Source organism: Lepidochelys kempii, chromosome 7 (assembly GCF_965140265.1).
Source record: "Lepidochelys kempii isolate rLepKem1 chromosome 7, rLepKem1.hap2, whole genome shotgun sequence".
Lineage (NCBI taxonomy): Eukaryota > Metazoa > Chordata > Testudines > Cheloniidae > Lepidochelys > Lepidochelys kempii.
The window spans coordinates 99343569-99363984 of NC_133262.1; the positions used below are offsets into that span (position 1 = coordinate 99343569).

Consider the following 20416-nt stretch of genomic DNA (forward strand, 5'->3'; position numbering starts at 1 on the left):
AGAGAATCCGTCACAACCCTGATAGGTTGTTTTCAGTGCTAATTACCCTCACTATTTGTGCCTTATTTCCAGTCTGAATGTGTCTAGTTTCAATATCCATCTGTTGGATCTTCTACCTTAGTTTGCTAAAATGAAGAACCCTTTATCAAAGTTTTGTTCCCCTTGTAGATACTTCTAGTCCAGGGTTGGGCAAACTACGGCCCGTGGGACTAAGGCAGACTCCCGGCCTGCCCTGGCCCCGCACCACCCACAGAAGCACCCGGCATCATGACCCTGCAGCCCCTGGGGGAGGATGCGGCAGAGGGCTCCGTGTGCTACCCTCGTCTGCAGGCACCACCCCCTGCAGCTCCCATTGGCCAGAAACGGGGAACCGCGGCCAATGGGAGCTTTGGGGGAGGTAACCGCAGGCGAGGACAGCGCGTGGAGCCCTCTGCCCCCTGTCCCCCAGAGGCTGTTTCTGGAAGCAGCGTGGGACCAGGGCAGGCAGGCAGGGAGCCCGCCTTAGTCCCACTGCGCACCGCTGCCACCCTGGAGCCGCTCAGGTAAGCAGCACTGGGCTGGAGCCCCCACCCCCTGCCACACCCCACATCCTCCTGCATCCCAACCCCCTGCCCTGAGCCCCCTCGTACACCCCACACCCCTCCTGCACCCCAACCCCTTGCCTAGGGTGACCAGACGGCAAGTGTGAAAAATTAGGACAGGGGGTGGGAAGTAATAGGCTTCTATGTAAGAAAAAGACTCAAATATCAGGACTGTCCCTATAAAATTGGAACATCTGGTCACCTTACCCTTGCCTCAGCCCTACATTCATGGTCCTGCATGCAATTTTCCTACCTAGATGTGGCCCTCGGGCCAAAAAGTTTGCCCACCCCTGTTCTAGTCTGTAGTCAAGTCACCCTTAACCTTCTTTTTTTTAAAGAGACTTAAGGATCTTGTTTCAATAGGATTCAATCTATTCAATCACTGTCATGTTTTCCAATTCTTTAATCATTCTTGTGGCATTTCTTTGAGCCCTCTCCAATTTTTCAACATGCTTTTTGAATTGTGGAAACCAGAATAAAACACAGTATTCCAGCAGTAGTTGTACTATTGCCAAATACAGAGATAATATAACCTCTGTACTCCTATTCAATATTCCACTCCTTATAAATCCAAGGACTGTATTTACCCCTTTTGGCCATGACATCCTATTGGTAGCTCATGTCATGTTGTTCCACGGGTGAATATTCTAGTGATTATTGCCTAATCCAGGTACTTTATCTGGGCCAAATTCCCACTAAAGTCTGTGGCAGCTGGGTCAGAGTAAAAAGTTTGGGATTAGGTACTGTAAACTCTACGGTTGTTTCCTTCACTTTCTGTCCCTTCTCGTGCTCTCTCCTCTCTTTCCCACTCCCAGATCTGCCTTTCTGCTGGTTCTCATCTCTCAACATTTTAACATCCAAATTTTAGCTGGCCTTTGGATTCAGCAGGATGGATGAGGCCATTTTTTAACTTGCTTTTTTAATCAAGAAGCATAATTGAGAGTTTTAATTAGTCCTAAACAGTGGCAGCTGCAGGTGAACACTATTAAAAGTCTACGGTTTTCTGGACTGCTGAAAATTTAAAATGCCACTGTTTTGTTTCCACAGTAGTTCCTGCCAGCTCTGTCCGTCGTCATATATTCTCAGTAACAGACACATTCAACTTTTCGTTTTTAAGCAAAATTCCAAAGTATAAAATCCCCAATTGAAGTCTTTTACCTGTGATGTAAAAATTATAGCCATTTAGGTGGCCAAGGGGGAAAAAATCCATTTAATCTAGTAACAGCATCCAGCATTTTCATTTGGCAGAACACATTTTTTCTCAACAAATTTTGACTTACATTTCAAATGAAGCATTTTTATTTGTTTGGTTCCTGATGATCTGTTTGTTCTACTGAATGTTTGTGTTATCCTGCTCATCTCTGCAATACCTTATTCTTCCTTGCTAGTTTATAAAATCATTTTGTGGAAGGGGGGTTGTTTTTCTACAGTCATAAAGATAGGTGTAAGGATGGATAGCTAGAAGAAGAAGTGAATAAACCAGGGAAGGAAATAAAAATCTTCAGAAAGTGACCTCTGAAAAGATGTTGCAGGAAGGTATAGTAACAGAAAGAAGAGGAGTACTTGTGGCACCTTAGAGACTAACAAATTTATTAGAGCATAAGCTTTCGTGGGCTACAGCCCACTTCATCGGATGCATTGAATGGAACATGTAGTAAGATATACTATATATATATATAATACATACATACAGATAAGTTGGAAGTTACCATACAAACTATGAGAGGCTAATTAGTTGAGATGAGCTATTATCTGCAGGAGAAAAAAAAATTGTAGTGATAATCAAGATGGCCCATTTAGACAGTTGACAAGAAGGTGTGAGGATACTTAAGGAAATAGATTCAATAGGTGTAATGACCCAGTCACTCCCAATCTCTATTCAAACCCAAGTTAATGGTATCTAGTTTGCATATTAATTCAAGCTCAGCAGTTTCTCATTGGAGTCTTTTTTTGAAGCTTTCCTGTTGCAAAATTGCCACCCTTAAATCTTTTACTGAGTGGCCAGAAAGGTTGAAGTGTTCTCCTACCAGTTTTTGAATGTTATGATTCCTGATGTCAGATTTGTGTTCATTTATTCTTTTGCATAGAGACTGTCTGGTTTGGCCAATGTACATGGCAGAGGGGCATTGCTCTCACATGATGGCATATATCACATTGGTAGATGTGCAGGTGAATGAGCCCCTGATGGCATGGCTGATGTGATTAGGTCCTATGATGGTGTCACTTGAATAAATATGTGGACAGAGTTGGCATCGGGCTTTGTTGCAAGGATAGGTTCCTGGGTTTGTTGTGTGGTGTGTGGTTGCTGGTGAGTATTTGCTTCAGGTTGGGGGGCTGTCTGTAAGCGAGTACTGGTCTGTCTCCCAAGATCTGTGACAGTGAGGGATCATTTTTCAGGATAGGTTGTAAATCTTTGATGATGCGCTGGAGAGGTTTTAGTTGGGGGCTGAAGGTGACAACTAGTGGTATTCTGTTATTTTCTTTGTTGGGCCTTTCCTGTAGTAGGTGACTTCTGGGTACTCTTCTGGCTCTGTCAGTCTGTTTTTTCACTTCAACAGGTGGGTATTGTAGTTTTAAGAATGCTTGACAGAGATCTTGCAGGTGTCTGTCTCTGTCTGAGGGATTGGAGCAAATGCGGTTGTATCTTAGAGCTTGGCTGTAGACAATGGATTGTGTGGTGTGTCCTGGATGGAAGCTGGAGGCATGTAGGTAAGTATAATGGTCAGTAGGTTTCCAGTATAGGGTGGTGTTTATGTGACCATCGCTTATTAGCACAGTAGTGTCCAGGAAATGGACAGCTTGTGTGGATTGGTCTAGGCTGAGGTTGATGGTGGTATGAAAATTGTTGAAATCATGGTGGAGTTCCTCAAGGGCTTCTTTTCCATGGGTCCAGATGATGATGTCATCAATGTAGCACAAGTAGAGTAGGGTTGTTAGGGGACGAGAGCTAAGGAAGTGTTGTTCTAAGTCGGCCATAAAAATGTTAGCATACTGTGGGGCCATGTGGGTACCCATAGCAGTGCCGCTGACTTGAAGGTATATATTGTCCCCAAATCTGAAATAGTTGTGGGTGAGGACAAAGTCACAAAGTTCAGCCACCTGGTTTGCCGTGACGTTATCGGGGGTACTGTTCCTGATAGCTTGTAGTCCATCTTTGTGTGGAATGTTGGTGTAGGGGGCTTCTACATCCATAGTGGCCAGGAGGGTGTTTTCTGGAAGATCACCGATGAATTGTAGTTTCCTCAGGAAGTCAGTGGTGTTTTGAAGATAGCTGGGAGTGCTGGTAGAGTAGGGCCTGAGGAGAGAGTCCACATAGCCAGACAATCCTGCTGTCAGGGTGACCATCCCTGAGATGATGGGGTGTCCAGGATTCCGAGGTTTATGGCTCTTGGGAAGCAGATAGAATACCCCGGTCGGGCTTCTAGGCATGTGTCTGCACAGATCTGTTCCTGTGCTTTTTCAGGGAGTTTCTTGAGCAGATGGTGTAGTTTCTTTTGGTAATCCTCAGTGGGATCAGAGGATAATGGCCTGTAGAATGTGGAGTTAGAGAGCTGCCTAGCAGCCTCTTGTTCATATTCCAACTTATTCATGATGACGACAGCACCTCCTTGTCAGCCTTTTCGATTATGATGTCAGAGTTGTTCCTGAGGCTGTTGATGAATCACTTTCTCAGCCATTTATTCCTCAAATGTCCATCAGTGTGTGAATACTATTTCCGTGCCATAGAGGTGAGCAAAGGGATAAAGAGGAGCAGTACCAGTACTGGTGACAAGAATATTAAGGAAGGAGAATGTTACAAGACTGCAAACAAATAAGCAGATCTTGCTCCCATAGAAGTCAAAGGGAGCTTTGCCATTAAGTTCAGTGGGAACAGGATTGCATCCAAGTTCCCCAGCAAATTCTCTACTGGTAGTTGAGGAAATGAAATAGTGATGGGCAGATTGTATAGGGACATAGATAATGGGACAGTTTTTCTCATGTTTACAAGGAGTCAGGGGAGCAAGAAGATGACAATGAAATGGTGTGCTGGACTCTGAAGAGAGATGGCAATCAGCTATTCAAAGTGGAATGTGCTGTTTCTCCTCTGATTCTTATATCCACTGAATTTTTCAAAAAAGGAATGTATTGGGATCTGAGTTGCATTGACACTTTGGGGAGAAGGGAGGCAGGCTCATGTTATGACTCAGTAACGCATATATACCTCTATACAGAATGAAAGGAAAACCATTGCTGCTACTGTGGATTTTTTTTCTTTTTTGCTGGCAGCAGTGCTAACCCTACACAGGGCCATCCCTAGACCAAATGGTCCCCCACCCCTGTATTTGGGAAACTTTCGAATACCTTATTTTTATTGCATTTGTAGCCCATTTCATGACTTTACACAATTTTCGTGCATGATTGATCCGTCATATAAGCCACAAGATGCAGGCTAGGATCTTTAAATATGTATCCATGCCATATATAAGCAAATAAAAATCATTTCCTCTAAGTTTATAGAAGCTTTTTAATTTTAAGAATAATTGAAATGTACTAACATCAAGAAATTGAACTGTGCACCAACTTTTGGTGGACCAGTATTAAATCGTGTTACAGTCAGTGAAAGCCTTAGAATGTGAACCCTAGTCCTTTGGTTTGAAAGGTCACTTTTCTTGCCTTTGCCCTCATGCACTGAAGCACAGTGTCAGAGATCCAAAGACTGGCCAATAGCATTTTCAAGCGATAAAATAGCAAGCTATGTCTCTCGTCAGTCATTGTTGATTGAAGGTATGTTTCAATCAGCCTGAGCTTCAAAAAGCTTTCCAACTTACACTCTTTGAGTCTTAAAACACAAGTACACCTTTCAAAATTACATAATAAAACAAGGTTCACAATATCACAGCTGGGCTCTCACTTCACTTCAGTTCATTCTTATATCTCACTGACTGACTGGCAACATTCGGCCCCTTATATACCTGCAAGGGCAAGGCTGACAACATTCTAGGAGGTTTGAGGAAAATGTAGTTCTCAAAGTCTGGAAAGTTCCAGGAGATTCTAGAAAGGTCCAGAACATTCCAAGAGGTTAGTGGAAAATGAATCCACATATGGAATATCTGAAACATGTTACTTCAAACAGGCTATTTTCCCTTTTGTCACTAACAACAAAAAAAGCACCTTGAGCCCGGTGCCCCCCGCTCCTAGTGGCACTCCAGGTGGTTGCCTGCCCCTAAATCCAGCCCTGTCCCTACAGGTGAAGAAAAAGTGGTGTTTGGAGAAGATCTTACAGTTCAGAAACACTTGTATAACATGCTGCAGAGCACCACCAGAAGAAGTGCAGTAGTTAAAAGATGAAAGGAAGAAACTTAGGGCAGAAGAATAGATTTTAAGGATAGAAGGGATTGTTCTGATCATCTCGTATGATCTTCTTCGTAACACAGGCACAGAACCTCCTCACCCAGTCATTCTTGCATGAAGTCTATAACTTCTGTTTGAGCTGTAGTATATCTGAAAGAGTGAGACAAGCGTCATTGTAGGTAACCATATTAGCATTACCACTGAATAACATCAGTTTTATTATCAATTGTCTATACTTACTACCTGTTAGCAGAGATGCTATGGTCTATTATGCCAGAATTTAATGTGCATTATTGGTTTGCAAAACACAAGACTATGGAAACCATGCCACTGATTGCAGGAAGGGACATGAGAGTCATATACAAACCATCACAAAGTACAGAACCTCACGGTTTGTCTTCACAAATATTTAGTTTGTGGAAAGCTGATTTATGAATCTACCCCACACTAGCCCAGCCATGGGCTAACTGTGTGCATCCTGCTGATGCACATTAATGGTTCATGTGTGTGCTTTGATTTAGTACTCTTTGAAATGGGACTAGATAAAAGCACTGTAATGAATTGTTAATGTCAGCAAGGTCCATGCAGACAGTCTGCCGCAGGGTACATTCACACCCCAGCTTGCTGCAAACACTAAATGTTTGCGTACATGAGCCCCAAATCCCCAACTCCAGCAGCAGGTACTACAGCTGGCAAAGTTGTAGTATCCACCCTGTAGAGTGAAAACTTAAATAATTTTAAGAGATAAAGATCCGTGACTTTGCTATGTTGTAGAAAGGTAAATAGTAATCAACATCTTAAGAAGTTCTATAAAAAGCATTCGCCATTGGAATCTCTAAAGAAAATCAGCACATGTTTTGTGATAGTCATTCTGGGGCTACCCAATCTCTTCTCTTATTTGCCTTATTACTAAACTTCCAAGCACTAGGGCCTCAACCTTGCTCCCATTAAAAGCGAAAGCAAACATCCCATTGACTTTAGCAGTGGAGGATCCTGCCCCACTTGGGGAACATAAGAGATAAGAAACATTACATAAATCACTTTATGCGATCAGAGGAATATGTCACTATCTACATGCTTGTATACTGAATTCAAAGAAACCACGTTTTCATTCCTCCTCAGGGGTGACTCCATCCCTCAGATGACTCTCCCTGATATGATTGCATAATGGTGAGGATTAGTAAAAAGAGATAGAGGAAGGAAAACTTTCTCTTCAGAGAATTGCAACTTGAGGAAAACAGAGGCAGAGGGGAGGCTGCTAAACATTACTGTGAAAGTTCACAAAATCAGAATTCAAGGAAGATTTTTGTGGATGCAGCTACTTTGCCTGCCTGTAGTTACAAACGAACACAACCTGCACATATTGCAGGCGTGCTCCACAGGCAGAATTTTTTGTTACTACTACATGAATGTTGCAGTAAAAAGAAAACAAAATTGAAGTCTGGTAGTGAACATTGATTATCCAAAGCCACTTTCTGACTCGCTGGGCCTTTTGGATAATGTCCCAGCTCAAAATAATGTGCAGTAAGGACCACCCCGCTGCTTAAAAATAACAGGAAAATCCCACTCCCCATCATGTGGAATGTTCTCATGCTGTTTTGAACTGGGAATGGGATAGGAAGATAATCCCTGACCCTCTGGATCTGAATCACCACTTACTTTATCCATAATGTTTTCTATTCTCCTTCTTCTAGAAGCTACTTTTCTGTAACGGAAGGATATGTTACAGAAAATCACACAAAACTGGTTTATAAAAAGTTTTTAATATAATTTAAATTACTGAACCACAAAAACTGTGAGTAATTAACTGCTACAATGTATTTTTTTATTAGTCTGTTCCCTTGTGCTTTATAGTGTACCCTTAGGTGCCTGCCAATAGATTCTTCATGCTCACCCCGCCGTAACTTATTGACATATTCATCCCTCATTTTCTTATACTCTCAATAATATGATAATGACTGTGAGTGTATATTATGATGATGAAAGAACAGTGCAAGTGTTCTTGCACTGATTAGAAAATGTTGGAACAGCACAATAGCAGAAGTGAAATAAATAGAGGCACTAGAGCATTTTCATCCTGCATGCTCAGTGGATAAGGCAGGTCCCTGTTACTGGTGAAACTGCAGCTAACCCTAAGCTTTGTGCTAAAGGTGTAGTAAGAAGTGTTTAATTTTTTTTTAAATGCATTTGAATTTCAAACTGAATTCCATGGCCACTCCAGTCAGTATTTCCCAAGGGTAGTTAGCCAATTTTTACTAGTACATATGGTCCCCTCTCCAAACCAAATGAAAGGTAAAATGCAAACATATTAGCTGAGTATTGCTAAGCAACTTACAAATATTAATGGTGCCTCACAACACCCCTGTGAGGTGTGGTATCCTTGGGTTATCAGTGGATAAATTGAGATGAAGATAGGCTAAGGCCCTCATTTTCAAAAGGTGTCTTTGATTATGCAGTCAGTTTTGGTCACCCAACTTTAAAAATCTGTGACCTGATTGTCAGAGGTGGTGAGCACCGAGAGATCCCATTCTCCTTCTACATGCCAGGTTATACATGAGCAGATAACTGGTGAGTCCTTGTAGTAAAAGCAGATGGCGTGATAGCCACATGTTTCTAGTGCACTGTCTGATGACCTAAGAAATTCCAGAAAGGCTAATGGAAAACAGGATATTAATCATGAAATGTCTGCAGTGAGTTTCTGTAAGTAATGGGAGGCAGTGTTTCCTAGTGGTTAAAGTACAGAGCTGGGACTCAGAATACCTTGGTTCTATTTTTGGTTCTGCCACTGATCTCCTGGGTGACCTTGGACAAGCCATGTTACCTTTCTGTGTCACAGTTTCCCCATCTGTAAAAATGGGAATAATGATACTGAACTTCTTTGACATGCTTTGAGATCTACTGAAGAAAAACACTACATAAGAGCTAAGTATTATTTTTATTTTATCATCTATATTATATTACTGTAGTAGCTGCAGAACTGAAAAATAGGGGAAACCAGAGAAAATCTAATCTAATCTAAAACTTAAGGGAAAGATACTGAGATATAAAATGTGGGATTTTTGTACAAAGGTAATGTGATTTAATTTCTCTTTGGTGTATTTCACTGTTAGTGATTAAAGGCCAAATTGGGGCTACTATAGGAGCACCCCACTACTGCTTGTGAGTTGGGGTCTGATTCTTGACTTCCTCTGAGCACCAGGACCACTCCTAGATAGCACCACTAGCCATTTGAGGAGGGGCAAAAAGGAAACTGCCCAAATACAAAGGGGCATGAAGTGAAGCAGTAGGTATTTGAGACATCCAGGAGAAATAGCATCTCCCTGAGAATCACTGTGTTAATGCAATAAAATTGAGAATGTATATAAATCAAGGGGATTTCTTATAGCAGTTATACGGGCGTCTGGATGAACTGCTGGAAAGCGTGGTTTTGGAGAGTTTTTTCTGTACAGTAGATTGCCAACGTCTAGCTGAGGAAGCAGCATAATCAAAATTAGTTTACATCTATTTGATTTTTTTAACCTTATTGTCCCCCCAAAATATTTTTTCTGCAGTTGGTTTGAATTAATAAATCATAACTAATTCTGTGCAGTGACCTCTGAGAGCTGTTGACAATGGGGAAAAAAAAATCTCTAGTTACTTTGCAGTGGCCACCTGAAGTAACAGCAAACAACTAGCATGCCTGTGGGAGTTTTTATGCAGCACAGAACTACATTTCAGCTGCAGAGAAAGCATCGATGCAGTAAACATGACCACAATATGAATATATTTACAGTTAAATAATACTTTACTTTTCAACTTCATTTCCACAAACACTAATCTGAATAGCAGCAGTTATACATCAGTTGCTTTTCCTTGTGTAGTAAAATGAACCAGTCATTGACAAACGGTTCAGATGTGGTGGTATATACCACATAATTATAACATGATGCTGCGTTCCCTGCGTAGTGTGAGAGTTTGCGATACCCTCTCTTTTTGCTGCCTAGGTCACCTTGTAATAAGTATTCAGACATAGTGCATTCGGGTTCCAGCTTCCAAAATCTCTTTTACTGCAGTGCTTTCAGAAAGCCTTGGAGAGCTCAGCCATCAGCTTTCCATACAATTACAGATTGGGAACCAAATCCAATAGAGATGTGTAAATTAAACCCCTTTACATGGAGTTAGAGACCCTTAGTGGTACTCACACCCTCTCTACTAACATCTAAAGGCATCTAAATTGGTGTAATTTGACACAAAGGTGCCAGAAGCATGTGTAAACTAAACTGATTTCCTCCCCATTTTCATTTACAACCTATTTTGATTCCGCAGCATGAAGATAGTGTAAAAGGATCCAACATACCATTACTTTACACTACTTACAGGGTCTAAATTTGGCCCTGGATTTCTCTAGAACTGTTGCTTTATAAATATCATAGGGCCATGACTCTTCCTTTTGGAAAACAATTTTCCTCCTCATAACATGCTGCCAACTCAAATAATATCATCCTGATCCTGCGATCTTGCTCTCCTGCCTCTCCCAGAATGTCAGGTGCTCCCTAGGTGTCTCCTTCTTATAGACTAATAGATTCCAAGGCCAGAAGGAACCATTGTGATCATCTAGTCTGACCTCTCGTATAACACAGGCCATAGAATTTCTCCTAAATAATTCCTAGGGCATGTCATTTAAAAAAGAATCCAATCCTGATATTTTCTTTTGTTCTTTCTTAAATCTTTCTTTTTGTCTTGGCGATAGATTTTGCCTTGTATCTCTTTGTTTCTCTTATCAGTTTTCTATAATTTCTAACTTCTGATTTTATTTATTACTATCAGCTTCCCCTTTCTTACATTTGTGTGTGTATGTATATAAATTTTTATAACTGCCTTCACTTCCCTTCTAAACCACTTGTGGGTTTTTTGTTTGTTATGAGTATTGCCTTCTTGGTTGATTGTGGGATTGTAGCTTTTTTGGGCATCTAGTAAGGTGCTCTTAAATGATTCCCAATTATCTTTAAGTGCACTGTACACTTTCATTTTACCACTCCTCTTCAGAAGAGCCAAGATTTTCAAAACTAGGAGTGTAAAATTAGGCTCCTAAATCTTGTTTAAAACTCCTAAATACATGGGATGACCTTTGGAAACGTCAAGCATTGCACAGCTCCTATTGACTTTGTATTAAAAAATCTTGACCTAAATCAATGCTAAGAGAGTGCACCCTGTCCTTGTAATATTACCTTTCATCCTATAATTCATAAGAACTTTATTTTTATATAAAATGAGTCCAATTACGAATCCCCCATTATGCTTTCATTTTGGGATTTACTGCATGCTAACCTGCCTTTTAATTAAAAAATACTTTATTCACTACTGTGAAATGATTATAGCAAGATTGTTGCAGCAGTTGAACAAAGCCCATGAAATAATATAGTCTTTGGAAGATATAGTGGGTGATTATTAAATTATTCAGATACAATGTGTGGAAAGTGTTACAGTAGCTTCTTAAATCAAAGTACCACAAAAACTGTGAAACTTAAATGATACCCTTGTAATAATGTGTCACTCTCGAAGGAGTTAGAACTAATATTTCGTACTTCTCAGCACTTTTTATGACCACTTCTGCCTCAGACTACTTTGCTTTTGGATGAAAATTACAGATGACATATTAAAGATTTGAATCTTGTACATACTGCAAACTTGCTTTCTAGTGAAAATAAAAACACTGATTAGTAAAACACTGTATTCTGCACTGTTACAATAATGTGAGTGACTTATTTGCAAGAAAACATTTGGAGAAACATTACAAAATGCAGGGAGGCTGACAGTTGTGGAAAACATTCACTTCTGGGTTGCTGGTGTAAATCTGTCCCAGGTCAATTTGACAGAAAGTTCGCAGCAAAATGACAATTGTTGTGTGGCTTATTGAAATAAGGTCATCACATTCCAGTTCCTACTGGACATTACAAATGAACGTGTTTTTGATAATAGCAGTATAGGCACAAAGAAGAGTGAATGAGTAGAGAGATCAAACTATTATTTTGGTTCCAGTTCTCACTTGTAATGTTTCTCTTTTATACTCTTCTGGTGGCATGAAGGGGTTAAAGAACCCCCACAATAATCTTTTTTGGATGCTTGGGGGAGGTTCTCCTGCCAGGATAGAGTCAAATAACTATCTTGGCCTCTTCCAGCCCCTGAAATAAGAGGCTGTTTTGGAGGCAGGCCAATAGATTATGGGGATGTGATTAGAGAATAATTTGCTCTGTTTTTTCTGTGCTAGTGTTAAAACCCATAGAAGATTGTTACAAGTCAATGCAGCTTACTGAGAACAGCTCAAAGACAGCTCTAAACTTCACTGGGAGGTGAGGCCCAAAGTTAGAGAGGCATAAAGATGACTTAACGACCTTTGTGCCCTGTCCCTTCCTGTGTCATGAAGAAGAAAAGGAGAATCTGTCTTTTGGACTGTCTGATGTGGTAGGCTGATATTGCCCATGCTTATGTGTGTTCTGTAAATCAGTTTTTGGTCATTGGGGTTAAAAGTTCTGCACATCTGAGGAGCATTTAACCTACTAGAAAATTACCCAACAGCGTTGCATTAAAATGTCTTTAAGATATTTTTCTTCTCTGGAATTTTGCTTTCCTTCTGTTTCTATCAGATCTAGCAAATATAGAAATTCTTCCATTTTCTTTTTCTGGTAATATTCAAACAAGCTAAAAATCTTTGAACCCAGATTTTTAAACATTTGCAGAATCCGTTATGCTTCACAGAACACTTCTCTGCACCCCCCCGACATCATTGACTATATGTGTCTCTGCTAATTGGCCTAGTAAATGCTTGGGCTTGCTAAACACCATGTATGTATGTGAGAGAGAAAGAGACATCTAAAAGTAGCTCAGATACCAAAATTTGAGCATGGTATAAAAACCTGAATAGAGTATTTGGTATTTGCTTTTTTATGTCTAAGCCTTGTTCTGCTTTTCCTCTTCATTTGGGATTCAAAATTACTGCACTGTTATGATTTCTAGAAGCACATTACACATCAGGGATTTAAAAAAATACAGGATTCCACATTTGCTTAACATACTGCTTGCTTACTTTTCAAAGTAAATCTAATTGGCTAATTTTGTCTTGCTATTTAGAGCCAGTCTACTAGATAAAATAACAAAATGCTTTGAGGAGCTCATTCACCAATGCTTGTGATGTAGTGAACAATTTTCTGCAACTCTTAAGGTTAAATGTCCTCTATTTTATTTGTGCGTCTATAGAGACCCAAAGAAGGATTTTCAATGTGTGCTTTTAAAACCATGTACATCAAGAAGTGAGATTGAACAACTTTGGGTATGGGCAATAAGAATTGGAGATCTTCCTCTCTAGGAAACTTGTTCAAATTAAAATAGGTCAGTAATATCCGAAATTCAGTGGGCTGCTCAGTGATCCATAGTCACTGTATTGGTTAGTACAGGCTGATTATTATTGGACAGATAATAACAACATGAGCCTTGTTGACCATGTCATTCAACAGGTTGCTGATCTAATTATCCCAGAGGTTGCCACCCTTCCATCTAGATGTTTTGCTGATGAGGCATATTTTCATAGCCAGTCTGAAGAAGCTTGCAGTGTTCCCATTTATGCTCATATGGCTCCTGTCACCACAGAGTCAGAAATTAATGAATTTAACATGAGAGCATCCTTGAGAGTTAGGGAAGAATTAGCTCTATTTTACAGCTTGGGAATTGAGGAAAGCATACCAGAAGGAGGTGGCAGAGCTATGATTTGAATCCATATATCTAGAGTCCCAAATCAGTGCCTTAAACATAGGACCAAGCTGTGGACAAATAGTAATTTGGCTTTTAGTGCTGTCAAGTTGGAGGCTTTCCTAAGCGTTAGTACATGTTCAAACATATGATTCCTCTAGTGCAATTCATGACTGCTGTTTCCAAATGCACTAAAAAGCAATGGACTAAATTGTGGTTCTAAGGCACAGTCTACATAAGGAGATCCTGGAGCATATGGAGTGGCTGCTGCATTGATAAGATACACTAGGTGTTCACTGAGCGGGATCTGCTGTGCTGGTTGGTGCAAAGGATATACTGGGCCAAGGATACACATGTGCCTCCATATGGTCTAGCACTAATTGACCAATAGAATGCAAGGACTGGGACTGCAGGGGAGAGAATGTTCATAGGTATAGCATGCCTTCATGCTGGCAACAACTGAATCCTATATGTTTGAGGTTGATCTCTAGCATTGATGTCAATATGGACAAGTAGGCATAAGGCTCATTTTATCTCTTTCTGTATATAAAACAATTAAGTAAATAGTTCCCATTTTTCAAACAATACCACATAATTATAATTATGGGCCCTCCAGTTACCATGGGTTTACAGCTTTTTACACTCAACACTTCAAGACAGAAACTAAATCCTATGAAAGAAATAGGAGTTCCTTTGTAGGACTTATTTTCAGCTGTTTCTGTTCTTTATTGTGTTACATTGACATTTTCTTCTTTGAGGCAGTGGAAGGAAAGTAAGTTTAGTTTTGTAGTTCAATCAGAGGAGGTTCAGCAGTCAGGTCATAATCACACTCCTGCAAATGACAGGCCATATACCTAGTGAACATACCCAAGGAGATGAAGATTAACTGCCTCAGATAGTGCTGGGCTTTGTCAGTATCAGTTTCCACTAAATGGTAACATGGAAGCATGAAAAAAATTAAGAATCCAGTCAGCAGAAGTCACTTTGGTTAATTCCTATCCAGGAAGCTTATCTAACAAACTAATATATCTAGTTTGATATTTTTCATGTGCACTGTAAATGCTATTTCTAAACCATGGAAAGACAGTTAACATAAAATTGAAATAGAGTAATCACTATGGAAGTACTAGTCTTAAACATGGCAAATAAGATTGAAAGCTCTCTGCAGAAGCATAACTCCTAGTAGCATTGTTCTTTGATAATCACAATCAGTGCCATTTTAATATTAGTTCTGTGATCATCAGATAATACTGTTTTTGGTTTCATCTAGTTCTTAGCAATGACAACTAATTCAATTTCATGTAACAAACATCAGAGTGGCTGAACAGTCAGGATTACACTGATGTAAATTGAAAGTATCATTCCAAAAATATTACACACATTATATTCCATCCTTCAGGGACATTTCTGTACATTTCCCTCCTCATATGTACATTTAAAATTAACATACTTAAACTATCTCCCACTGTCAAAACTTTTAAATGATACAGGCATTTCCGAGTTTTTCTTATGGGCTACCTCAAACATTAATCATTCTCCTATTATAAGTGTCTGCAATGTGGAACTTGTTTGGATGATTTTCAAAGATTTTTTTCTCTCTATACGTCATGACTGGGATGTGGGTGGTCTGATCTAGTGGTCAGAGCAGGAATTGGGAGTCAGACCACCTCAGATACTAGGAGATCAGAGTCCAAGACAGGCCAGAGGGCAAACTGAGAGCCGCGTGTCAGAAGACAAGCACAGTGAGGTTACCAGGAGGTCAGAAGAAGACAACCCCTCCTAGCTTGGTATCATTAACAAATGTTATAAGCATACTCACCACTCCATAATCCAAGTCATTAATGAAAAGGTTGAATAGTACCAGACCCAAGACAGACCCCACGCAGAACCCCACTTGTTACATCTTCTCAGTCTGATGATGAACTATTATTCTTTGAGTATGGTTTTTCAACAAATTGTACACTCACCTTATAGTAATTTCATCTAGACCACGTTTCCCTAGTGTGCTTATGAGAATGTCTTGTAGGACTGTGTCAAAAAACCTTACTAAAATCAAAATATAGCACATCTACTGCTTCTCCTCATGCTCGAGGCTAAATAATTCCGTCAAAGAAGGGGTTTGGTTTGGTATGGTATGATTTGCTCTTGACAAATCCATGACAGCTATTTCTTATAACCCTATTCTCCTTTAGGTGCTTAAAATTGTTTCAGTACCTTTTCAGCTATCAAAGTTCGGCTGACTGATCTATAATTCTCTGGGCCCTTGCTGTTCCCCTTTTTAAATATAGGTACTAAGTTTGCCCTTCTATAGTCATCTAGGATGACTGTCCTCCATAAATTCTCAAACTTCATCACTATCAGTCCCAAGATTGATTCAGCTTGTTCTTTATGTATCCTAGAGTGAATTTTGTTTTTGTAAGGCCCTGCTGATTTGAATACAACTAATTTATTAAGCTTTTTCTCACCCTAATCTGGCCTATATTCCTTCCCCTTTATCACTAATATTTATTGTGCTAAGAAAGTGGTCACAATTAACAATTTTAGCAAAGACTGAAGCAAAATGGGCATTAAATCCCTTGTCCTTCTTGATGTCATCCAGTATTTGCTCTCCTTCCCCATTACCCTTTTCTTTTGCTCCTAATGTATTTATAGAACCACTTATTTTTTATGTCCCCTTTTGTGCCTTAACCTTTCTGATTTTGTTCTTAAATGCTTATGCTATTCTTTTATATTCATCCTTAGCAATTCATCCATGCTTCCACTTTTTAGGATTCCTGCTCAATTTTCAGGTCCTCAAGAAGCTCTTGATGTAGCCATATTGGCCTCTTACTATTCTTCCTATATTTGCTGTTGTACCTTTAATATTGCCTCCTTGAGAAACTGCTATCTTTTCAGAACACCTTTTTTCCTTAGATTTTCTTCTCATGGGGGATTTCTCTGAGTTTGTTGAAGTCTGCTTTTTGAAGTCCACTGTCCTTATTCTACTAATCTCATTCCTTCTTTTCCTTAGAATCATGAAATCTGTCATATCATGATCACTTTCATCCAAATTGCCTTCTGAATTCATTTGTTAGTCAGCATCAAGTCTAAAATGGTTGCCCGTGGTTACTTTCTCTACCTTCTGAAACAAGTAGTTGACACCAATACATTCCAATAACTTATTGCAGATTCTGTGTTTTGCTGTATTACTTTTATACCAGAACCCTGCGTAGTTGAAGTTCCCTGTTATTACCATCTCTTATGTTGTAGTGATTTTTATTATTTATTCTAGAAATGCCTCATCCAGTACCTCCTGATTTGGTAGTGTATATTGGATCCCTACCATGACATTGACTCTCCCTCCTCCCCCCATTTTTTTACCTTCGCCCACAGACTTCCAAGTGGTCTGACTCTCACCTCTGTCTGGACCTCAGAACAAGTGCATATATTCTTGATGTACAATGCAACACTTCCTCCCTTTCCCCCCTGCCTGTCATTCTTGAACAAGCTATACAATATTCCAGTAATGAGCTTTATCCCACAAAGGCTCTGGAATGTCAATTAAGTCATAATTTAGCTTATGTGCGAAGACAACTAGTACATCATTTTTGATAAGAAAATTTTAGTTCATGATGTGTTTCAATTAAACAGAAAAAGGTGCATTGCAAAATCATCTGATACAAGTTTTATAAAACCTGAACTTCTAAAACTTTCACTGGCAATATTTCATAGCTCTGTTGGAGTGTAGCTGTTGCTGAATAACTTAACATACACCTAAATCATTATAATTCACAGTGCTGCGTGATGGTCCACAAAACTACTGCACCAAAAAAAAAAAAGTCACCTGAGTTACTTGTCATCAAATACATTTCAAATAAACAGAAACCCTGTGTCCCTGGTCATTGACTAGTAAATTGTGAAAGTCAATCTAAAATTAAACCACTGCACTGCACAAGAAGTACTCCAAGAAGTACTCTCTTCACTTGACATCTCTACCTTGCTTTGGTCAGGAAAATATTCCTAGCAACGTGTTTCTGAATTTAAAGGAAAATGTTGATGCTGCAAAATGCACTGAACTCTCTTGTCATAAATTTTACAGTTATGCTCTTGAAAATAGAACAGTATGATTTGATTTTTCTTTGTATCTTTCTGACTTATGTCAGAAAATAATGTTTTATGGTTGTGAGTCTGCCTTTATAACCTGTAGCTGCTAAGGTCACCTCAGGCTCCAAATCTTCATCCCCTTTCTCTTCATTTTGAACATACTACACGTGGCATTCCTAATATTTGTTTGAGTGCCATAGACCATGTATGCTGACAACACTATCATATTTAATGATTTTAAAATGTACTCTACCCAGAGTCCTGTCTAATGCTATATCAGTTGTATGTGTGAGTTTAGCTAACCATAATCTTAGCCCAAATAAAATAAATCTGCCTTCTTTTCTAATCTTCTGTTACAGACTGCTGCTGAAATCTCTCTAAACTGGGCCCTTTTCCGAAGCACTGTCTGTATTCATGATCCCACTAAGAAAGCTTGTATCCTCTGTTCAAGATGCTTTTTTTTTTTAGATGTCACACCAAGTTTAAAGTACACAGAAGTTATAATACTAAGCTGCTATAATAACTTATTTTAATAACCAGAATTGTGTATTGCCACAAAACCAATCAGAAAATGCTATGTAGTCTGCTGTATCTTCATATCTTAAAAATACTCATGATTTTAGAGTACATAGACTCACTACATAAACAATTAGGCTTGCTTTCTTTGCAGATATGGCAGACAGGGAACATCTCTTGGTATGTTACTCAGGAAATGTTGATATAGCTTTGGTTAGAATAAAGAAAAGACAGGCTATTTATTAAATCTGATTTGTCTATAACAAGGTGAGAAATATGCAAGTATTTAACTGTATTTCATTTCTGTGGGAGTACCTATTGGATTTTTGGTTTTGATCATATTGAAAGTTCCACAAATTCATCCTTAATGCATTTCTTCAGAGGATCATTGAAATAATTTCCTTCCTGAAATATCCCATTATCCCATTACACATACATGTTTCTATACTAAAGTGTGCAATAATGTGCATCTTGCAGTTGTTTATGAAACATAATTTATGGTGCTGGTTATTAGGTTTTTCCTTAATGGAATATATTGCACTATGCACTCTTACATTATATAGCTCAAAGGCCCATAAATTAGTTATGTATTTTGTGTAGCTGATCTAAGTGTGACCTAGTGGGATACTACTATTTTTAATATTGTCATTCTGTAACATTGTCCTCAAGATACTGATTTAAGAAAAGCCAGTAAAGCCTTGATTCAGCAAATCACTTACACATGTGCTTAACTCAATTGAAGTGAATGTAACTTATGTACATACTTAAGTTTAAGCAGCTGCGTACTTCCACTGAACTTCAATGGGATATGGCAGGCACTTACAATAAATCATGGGTAAACCTTCTGCCCCGTAACAAGTCACAGCAACAAGGTTCAGGTTCAAATAACTAGATTCAAACAGCTAACAAACTTCATCAGCTGAAGCCTTCACTCAGAAGTTCTAGGATCACTAAATACCTTGTCTTTAATATGCAGTACTTCCCCACTCACAGACACTGAGTCTGTACATGAAGCAAGGAAAACTTTATTAGGAGGAAAGGAAGGTGAACATCCACTTCAGAAACCACAACAACAATCTATCTATATGAATGCTAACTAAAACATTCCCCCGTGGTAACTTTGGAAGTAATCTGTCAACAGGGTTCCCTACCCTCTGTTGTGAATGTCCAATAGGCAAACATGTCCCTTTCCCACACTACTTCCCTTTTTCCCATCCACTAAACCCCACTTACATTTTGGTGTCAGTGAGTAGCATTGTCCCAGAGGCCTGAGGTGAAGTTAGGCAGCCTGTGTCAGGTCCCTTGGGAAGGCTGCCTTGTCATGTCACTCTACCAACTAACTCGGGTATAGTGATTTCAGCTTTATTACATGGCTGGAGGTCACTCAGCTCTGCTGCTTTCCCCTGTAATTTCAGCAAAAAGTCCTCTCTATTGTCTCCCATCAAGAAGGTGCCTCAGCACCATCTCTTTATGAGAAGTCCCTTGATTGGCTCAGGATCCTTACTGGAGGAGAACCAGTAGCTTTTAGGATCATTAAGTGGAGTCCTTGTCACAAGATAGGAACCCTCCCCCTCCCACCACTGTCCATATCCACTACCTAATCAATTCTGAGTTTCTGTACAGTTATGGCAACTCCCACAGTGTTACTGAGGGAATTCTGGGTAGAAAGCTTATGCAAGTAAGCTCTCTTGCTCTCTCTCTCTCTCTCTCTGTAGATATACTTCTCTCTGTTTACCAATGGATAGGTCAGATATCTCTTTCGCCTCTGAAGCTTCTGTCCACCTGGAGTTCTAGGTAAATAGCTTACACAGATAAAACAGGTCTGTGGTCATATTTCCCCATTTACCAACAAATGGGAGCCAAGAGCTCTTTATCCTATAGACTCAAAGCTTCATGCCACAGGACTTACACATAAATATTTTGCTGGAGCAGGACCTAAGACAGTAAGACCAAACTAATGGGCTGATACTGTGATGGGATAGCTAAAAATTACATTAGCGATAAGACTACAAGAACTAGCAATTCTCATGCTTCAGAACAAAATTTGATTCCCAGCAATGGTCAGATATATTTTTTTCATGGTATAATATTGCACAATTACTCTACATGCATTATTGGTGCTTTGTCCTCCTCTGAGGCATTCAGCATGGGCTACTGTCAAGAACCACGCTTCCACTTCTGGT

At 39.5% G+C, this 20416-nt stretch overlaps 1 protein-coding gene across 6 annotated transcripts in view; it reads right to left on the reverse strand.

The window, feature by feature from the left end:
• Positions 1-684: 684 nt before the first annotated feature.
• Positions 685-20416, reverse strand: part of LOC140914936 (uncharacterized) — a 136574-nt gene continuing 116842 nt past the window's right edge. For 4 of the 6 annotated variants that reach the window (XM_073354030.1, XM_073354029.1, XM_073354026.1 and 1 more), the window contains 2 exons: positions 7572-7617; positions 685-6062 (listed from right to left, as the gene is read on the reverse strand). In XM_073354030.1, coding sequence (XP_073210131.1) covers positions 2802-4010 — 1209 coding nt within the window. In that variant the 5' untranslated portion in view covers positions 4011-6062; positions 7572-7617 and the 3' untranslated portion in view covers positions 685-2801. The remainder of the gene's footprint in view (positions 6063-7571; positions 7618-20416) is intronic. The other 2 variants (XM_073354031.1, XM_073354027.1) reach the window with 1 other exon arrangement.